General features: G+C 35.5%; 1 protein-coding gene across 2 annotated transcripts; it reads left to right on the plus strand.

Annotated features, from left to right (window-relative positions):
- The first annotated feature begins 268 nt into the window (after positions 1-268).
- LOC139494756 (uncharacterized) lies at positions 269-6448 on the plus strand. 2 transcript variants are annotated; one of them, XM_071282956.1, is made up of 5 exons: positions 269-379; positions 1844-2008; positions 3323-3496; positions 4581-4792; positions 6267-6448. In XM_071282956.1, exons 1-4 carry the CDS (start codon positions 343-345, stop codon positions 4790-4792), a joined length of 588 nt encoding a protein of 195 aa, XP_071139057.1. In that variant the 5' UTR covers positions 269-342; the 3' UTR covers positions 6267-6448. The 2 variants fall into 2 exon arrangements, with proteins under 2 accessions (XP_071139057.1, XP_071139056.1); XM_071282955.1 differs by lacking the exon at positions 6267-6448 and adding an exon at positions 5846-5912 and having other exon boundaries at positions 271-379.
- Positions 6449-6868: the final 420 nt, after the last annotated feature.

A 6868-nucleotide genomic window follows, 5' to 3' on the forward strand; every position in this document is an offset into this window, starting at 1 on the left:
TTTAATGTTTTTGTTGTCTCTTTAATGAGGGCATGGCTAATTTTAAACGTTCCCTCTAATATGTGTTCAATTAACGCCGAAACATGTCCTTTTTCGGAACCAAAAATCACCAGGCCAAAGTCCGGAAATACTTGAAAGACTGAAAAACAAATTCCAAAAGTGGAAAGTGACACAATTTGTTTAAATATAGACAAAAAGATATAGTCCTGCCTCACATCATAGTAATCTTAATGTAATAAGATATATTAATAACGATAGCCAAGGACAGGTGTCAAAGGGCAGATAACCTATGGCTATACATAGAGTAGATCGTGATTCCGTGTAGAAACCAATACATCGAACATGGAACTGCTTCAAGTTCTCATCGTACTTGTTTCAGGTAGGCGTTCCAATTATTGCACACTTTCTGTATTTCCATGTGGCATGTTATAACATAGATAACCCTTTGTACTTCTGGTCTATGGTTTACGTCATTCAACTAATGCATCGATTGCCTTTGACGTGAATGTACTTCAAACTTTATAATTATTTAGTCCTTTTCTCTTTTTTTTTTATTCGAGCGTCACTCATGAGTCTTTTGTAGACAAAACGCGTGTCTGGCGCAAATAAAAAAAATCAAATCTGGTATCTATGATAAATTTATGTAATTTTATTTCGCGAGCAGAGTTATTCAACTAACATATGTTGCTATTTAAATTATTGTACCTTCCTGTAGCAGTGAGCTCATTTTGACCATACTTTCGAATCCCAAATTATATTAAATTATCTTTTTTTTTTAAATAGACACATTCACATGTGATATATAATTGTTTATTGAAAGCTTGTCTTATATTGGTATTATGAAACTATCCGTCCAATATCAACATAACAAAGAGGGGGTCTGTTTTACATCTTTAATTAACACTCGACACAAATGCTGATAGATCATGGCAACAGTAGAAAACCGCTGTATAATAGTCATAAATCGATTGAGAGAGAAAAAATCCGCGTCACAAACCAAAACCGAGGGAAACCCATCAACTATGAGAGGAAAACATCGAAACCACAGACGGTTTATAAAATATCTAATTATTCGAAATACTAAGTTTTTTCCAGGCAAAAGTTGTCTTGTCTTGCGTATTTAGCACAGCTTTTCGGCACTTTCGGTTTGCAGTGCTGTACAACTTTGGATTTGATGCAGCTTTTCAACTGATTTGGTTCGAGTGCCACTGATAAGTAGTTTTAAGTAGCCCATACGTGCGTCATATGTAACAAAATATAAGGCTCGTGTCTTTTAAGAGTTACACCCAAGCGTCACTAGGAAATATGGTTACAACAGATCGTATTCTGAACATCAGTAAAAGTCTTGCAAAAGTTGGGCATCCGTTTTGCTATACAGGATGTACAAGTACGCATCCACGTCCAGTCAGATGGGGATGTTAAATCCGATGTGTAGAGAGAGTGACGCGCTCTTTGCACGTTAACAACACATTGTTATCTCTTTGAAGGATCTGTATGTAGCTTGTTGCAAGGCAAAAGTTGTTGTCTTGTCCCTATTCTATATATCATGTATTTGATTGGCAATCAAAATTTTCCCGACAATCAACCCGTAATTTGTTAATTGTCAATTCTCGTACTGAACATGCGTGAAATATTTGCTACTTGATGTTAGGCAATCAATCAAACAATCAATCTTTGATCTTCTATAAGTTGTTTTGCTGTATAAGTTCCGATTGTTTCTTTTCTGTTCTTTTTTTCTATTAAGTAATGTATTATTGTCTTGTTAAATCATCCAGTACATTTTGTTCACTTTATGTATATCTTTCTTTCTTACTGACTTTATATTTCGGTCTTGTTTTCGTAGTATGTTCTGTCCAATGCTGGATATTCGGAGATGGCGGAGGAGGTCCTATCTTCGGGCCAGGAGGTCACATGTGTATACCTATAAGTAATTACTGCAGCCTCCAATGTAAAACATACGAAAAGGACGGCAGTGGGTGTAATGTTTGTCATTGTAAAGGCGATGGAGGTTTGTATATCGTAAAATTGGGGAAACCCTGTTTTAGCAAAGCGCTATTAATAGATATAGGAAGATGTGGTATGAGTGCCAATGAGACAACTCTCAATCCAAGTTACAATTTATAAAAGTAAACCATTATAGGTCAAAATACGGTCTTCAACACGGAGCCTAAGCTCACACCGAACAGCAAGCTATAAAGGGTCCCAAAGGGTCCCAAAAATTACTTGTGTAAACCCATTAAAACGGGAAAACCAATGGTCTAATCTATATAAAAAACGAGAAACGGGAAACACTTATGAACCACATAAACAGACGACAACCACTGAACATCAGATTCCTGACTTAGGACAGGTGCAAACAATTGCAGCGGGAATAAACGTTTTAATGGTACCAAACCTTCCTCCTTTTCTAAAACAGTAGTATAACATCACAACATAGAAAGACACAATATAAAATATCAATTGGAATGATTTAACTCAATCAAAAAACGGAAAGACTCATATAAACACACAATTAAGACTGTGTAGTTTGTGCTGATAAATATACATGTTATTTTTATGTGTCATAGTTAAGTGTGACGTCCATTTTGCTTAGCAAGTATACATTATTAAAGGGGCCAAACGTAGCCCACTTGCCGGTGCGGAGTTTTCCCGCTGTGTTAACGACCCATTGATGGCCGTTGGCTGTTTTTTGCACTTTCTGTCCTTTTTGAAATATAGTTTTTCATCTTTTTAATAAGCTTTCGATTTTCAAGTATTTTGGCCTCAAGCATCACTGGGGAGATAGTTATTGTCGAAATGTGCATCTGGTGCCAGAATAATGGTATCGTTAATGTTATAATTTGACATAATCCCCGTTTCCGTTCACTATTCTATATAAAGTTTAACAATACACATTTTTCATGTCAATCCATTTTAAAGTAATACTCGTTTCTATATGAATTTGATTAACCACAATTTTATTAAAAGAATCACAACAAAGTTAAATAAGAAATGAGGATTTCCAAGCTTAACTTTCCTCACTTGAACCTAAAGTGTTGCTATATTGTAACGTTTACACAAAAGTGAAATAAAGTTATAAGGTTAATATTACTATCTACCAGATACCAAAGGACGTGTCATTTTGCACTAAAATTAATACTGAGAATGGAAATGGGGAATGTGTCAAAGAGACAACAACCCGACCAAAGAGCAGAAAACAGTCAAGGCTACCAATTGGTCTTCAATACAGCAAGAAAATCCAGCACCAGGAGGCGTACTACATCTTCCCCTTATTAACAAACAAAAACAATGCACCTGAATTTTTATCTTCTACTAATATTAGCCACTGCAGTGTTAACAGGACCAGACCACGGGACTGCTTACCACACAATACACAACCCATGTATACCTACACAGTCCAGTTGTCCTCTAAAATGTGAGGAATTTGTCAGAGGTGGCAGCGGATGTGAGTTTTGCATGTGTGCTAAGGTACACCATGAATCTAGTACTACACAAGGTAAGACAGCGTGCAAAAAAAAAAATAACAAAACTACCTAACTCCGAGAAAAAATCAAAACAGAAAGTCTTTTATCAAAACTCAAACCCATCAAACGAATGGATAACAAATGTCATATTCCTGACTTGGTATAGATAAATGAAGGCAACAGCAGTATACCGTTGTTCGAAAAGCAATTTTGTATGTAGAAAATGGTGGATTAAACCTGTTTTTTTTTATCTAGATATGTCACTTGTATGACTGTCGCGCAAATGAAAAGGGTACTACAAAATATTAACATGCAGAAAGAGCTACCAGCTATAAGTTTGGACACGTAAAATATAGTTCTTTTCTCTAAAATATTAACACATTTTGACACTTGCGTTGTATAACATGTATCTATCAATATACTCAGTAAAAGAGCGAATAATGAAGAGGTGAAATGAACTCAATGTAACATTAGTCATTAGTAGACAAAACGTTGGCCAGTAGATTTGAGATGTTCAAAAGGCAACTGCATTTTTATAATACTGATATCAAAATGGATATATACCACTGACACAGACGTTTCTACTCTGTTGTATTTAATCAAATACACCTACACGCATGAAGACAAGCAAAAAGTCCTTTCCGTCGTGCTAGAAGCAAAATATGATGGGACCAGAACCATAAAACAAACAGTGGAGCTGACTTAACCCAAAATGACTAAGCCAAAAGAAAAACTCAACAACTTTTATTTTATATTAACTGTTTCTCGTCGCGGAATCAGTAATTTTTGATTATCATGACGAGTCGGGTAATCTCGGGACGGAACACAATTCAACTGAACGGTACTAATATTGATGGGTAATATTAAAGTTCTAACGTATCAAAGGCAAAAACTAATTCGTATTTCATTTTTACTTACTAGTATCATAAAAAAAATGAAGATGTGGTATTATTGCCAATGTCATGAGCAAACTCTCCACCAGAGACCACATAACATAGAAGTTAACAGCTATAGATTACTGTACGGCCTTCTACAGTGCGTAAAACCCATACCGCGTAGTACGCTATAAAAGGCCAGATGCAAAATGACATAACGTTTCGCACTTTATTATTTAAGCACCTACAACAACAACACAAGCACAGACGACCACAATTCAGACGACGACCCAAACACCATCCCCTACAACCATGGGTACTACAGTCAGTCAAGACTGTATCATAGCCAGACAGATATGTAGCGCTAAATGTAACGGCAAATATCTGGTAGATCCCTCGGATTGTACCTTCTGCATATGCAAGAGTGAGATTCACAACAGGCTGGGGAGATAGGTAAGATTATTTAAAACTGGTGTAAAATTGACACGTATAGTAAATTATTTGTTTATTGATTGCGTGTTGGTGTTTAACGCTTCTCGTAACACTAAGGACTACCGATATTTTGTTTAGTTTTTGTTGAGGTGGAAGCCGGAGTTTAACGAACATGGGCAGGTCAACACTAAACTCATCATAGATACCAGGATTGAAATTTAATATTTATGCCAGACGCGCACAATCCTAATCGGTGAAGATCGGAGTCGAACGAACCTTTTCACGAGTTGAATTCGAATTAGCAAGCGCATTATCAGTGTTGATAGAATAATTATACCTATACAAGAATTATTGAGACCACCTGGGCACAGAGGCCCCCAGGTAAATAAGTGAACAAAAGATCAAGTGTATTATTGTGCGATTTGCCATTCATTTGAATTTTATGTTTCGCTTGTGTGTATGACTCCTTTTATTGTTCAACAGACATTTTCAAACGGTTTAGCATGTTAAATAAAGGCAACCGTAGAATACCGGTGTTCAAAAGGCATAAGTCGATTGAGAAAAAAACAATTCCAGGTTACAAACCCAAACCGAGGGATACACATCAACTAAAAGAGAAAACAAAGGAACAACAGGACTACCGAAGTTCAACAAAAACAAACACCAACACACATTGAAACGAAATATTAAATAACAACTGTCAAATTCCAGAATTGGTATAGGACATTTTAGAGAGAAAATGGTGGAGTGAACCTGGTTTAATGGCATGCCAAATATCCCGCTTTATGACAATGATATAAAAAAATATCCATAAAACACTACGTGACAGAAATACACACAACAACATTTATAACAGAGTTAAACAATTAAACGTTTAAGAATACAATGCATTCTGGGGAAATATTTTCAAAAGCATACATTAAAACGTTTGTATTTGGTAAAGACGTCGACACAATAGAAATGTTAAAATGTTATCATGTGACTTCATTTTGGAGTACGAAAAATGAAATGAAACTTATCCTGAAACAGACGTTTTGACTTCTAAACCAATAATAACTTTTTGTTACTTTATAGAATAACAGCTGTTACAGACTTTGGTCAAAGAAGCAGAATTTGAAATAAAACTTTTCTCATAAACTCATACATATTTTGTATTCATTATAATGACAAACTTATTTTGCTACTGTGTGTCATTTATTACTCGATTTATTTCACTTCACTGGGTTCGCTCATAATAAACCAGTCCATCTGTAGATAGGTGTTTTAGAATAAACTCATCAATGAAGTGTTCAGTCATTGTTTTGTAAATTCATTTGATGACACTGATCAGTAATAATTATAACGGCACTCATCCTTATCACACACATCTTAAAATAGACTGTCCTTATGCAAACTAAAACATAAGCTCCGCCCGATCAGTTGAAATAACATTGGTAATAACAAATTTAAAAAAGATTCCTTAAAGTTGTGACATGGTGAACTATCATTTTTCCAGGAAGAATGTGGATTACCTGTCTTTACATACAACTTTGAACATAAGGAACTCCATAGAATGAACAAAACGCAGCTTTTAGAGACAAACATGTTGAATACACATATTATTTTGCTCAAATGAGTTTATCCTTAAATTTGATTTAATTTAATTCGATTGATTCTTTAATAAATATAACGTAATTGTTTATTCATTAAGCCTTCATGTTAAACCTTGGTTTCTAACATGCTTCATATCATTATCAGGTTGAAGAAAATCATAATCCTTGGTCACTGTTTTTGTTGGGTTCCTTTCTCTTCTTTAGTGGACTTATCTTTGTCTGTCATGGTGTTGTATGTTTGATGCTTCGACTTGTTTTTTCCACCCAATAGTGACTGGTGAAAAGAAAATGGGAACTCCTGGTCTTCTTCCGACTGGCAGTATAACCCTTGTCAAAGTAGGTTATGATGTTTCCCTGTGCATGATGTATACATAAGCAAACACGTCCAGCCAGAATTAAGAGGTTAAATTCGATGCCTCGTATAGAGACGGTCCCACGTGGTAACCTGTTTTATGGCTAAAATGCTGTCCCTATCTAATATACGCTAATTAGCCAGTTGCACTCC

This window comes from Mytilus edulis, chromosome 11 (genome assembly GCF_963676685.1).
Source record: "Mytilus edulis chromosome 11, xbMytEdul2.2, whole genome shotgun sequence".
Lineage (NCBI taxonomy): Eukaryota > Metazoa > Mollusca > Bivalvia > Mytilida > Mytilidae > Mytilus > Mytilus edulis.

Coding starts and splice junctions, on each gene's coding strand:
- LOC139494756 (XM_071282956.1), top strand. CDS start 343: ATGGAACTGCTTCAAGTTCTCATCGTACTTGTTTCAG. Junction 2,009..3,322: donor TCATTGTAAAGGCGATGGAG/GTTTGTATATCG, acceptor TACTAATATTAG/CCACTGCAGTGTTAACAGGA. Junction 3,497..4,580: donor TGAATCTAGTACTACACAAG/GTAAGACAGCGT, acceptor TTATTATTTAAG/CACCTACAACAACAACACAA.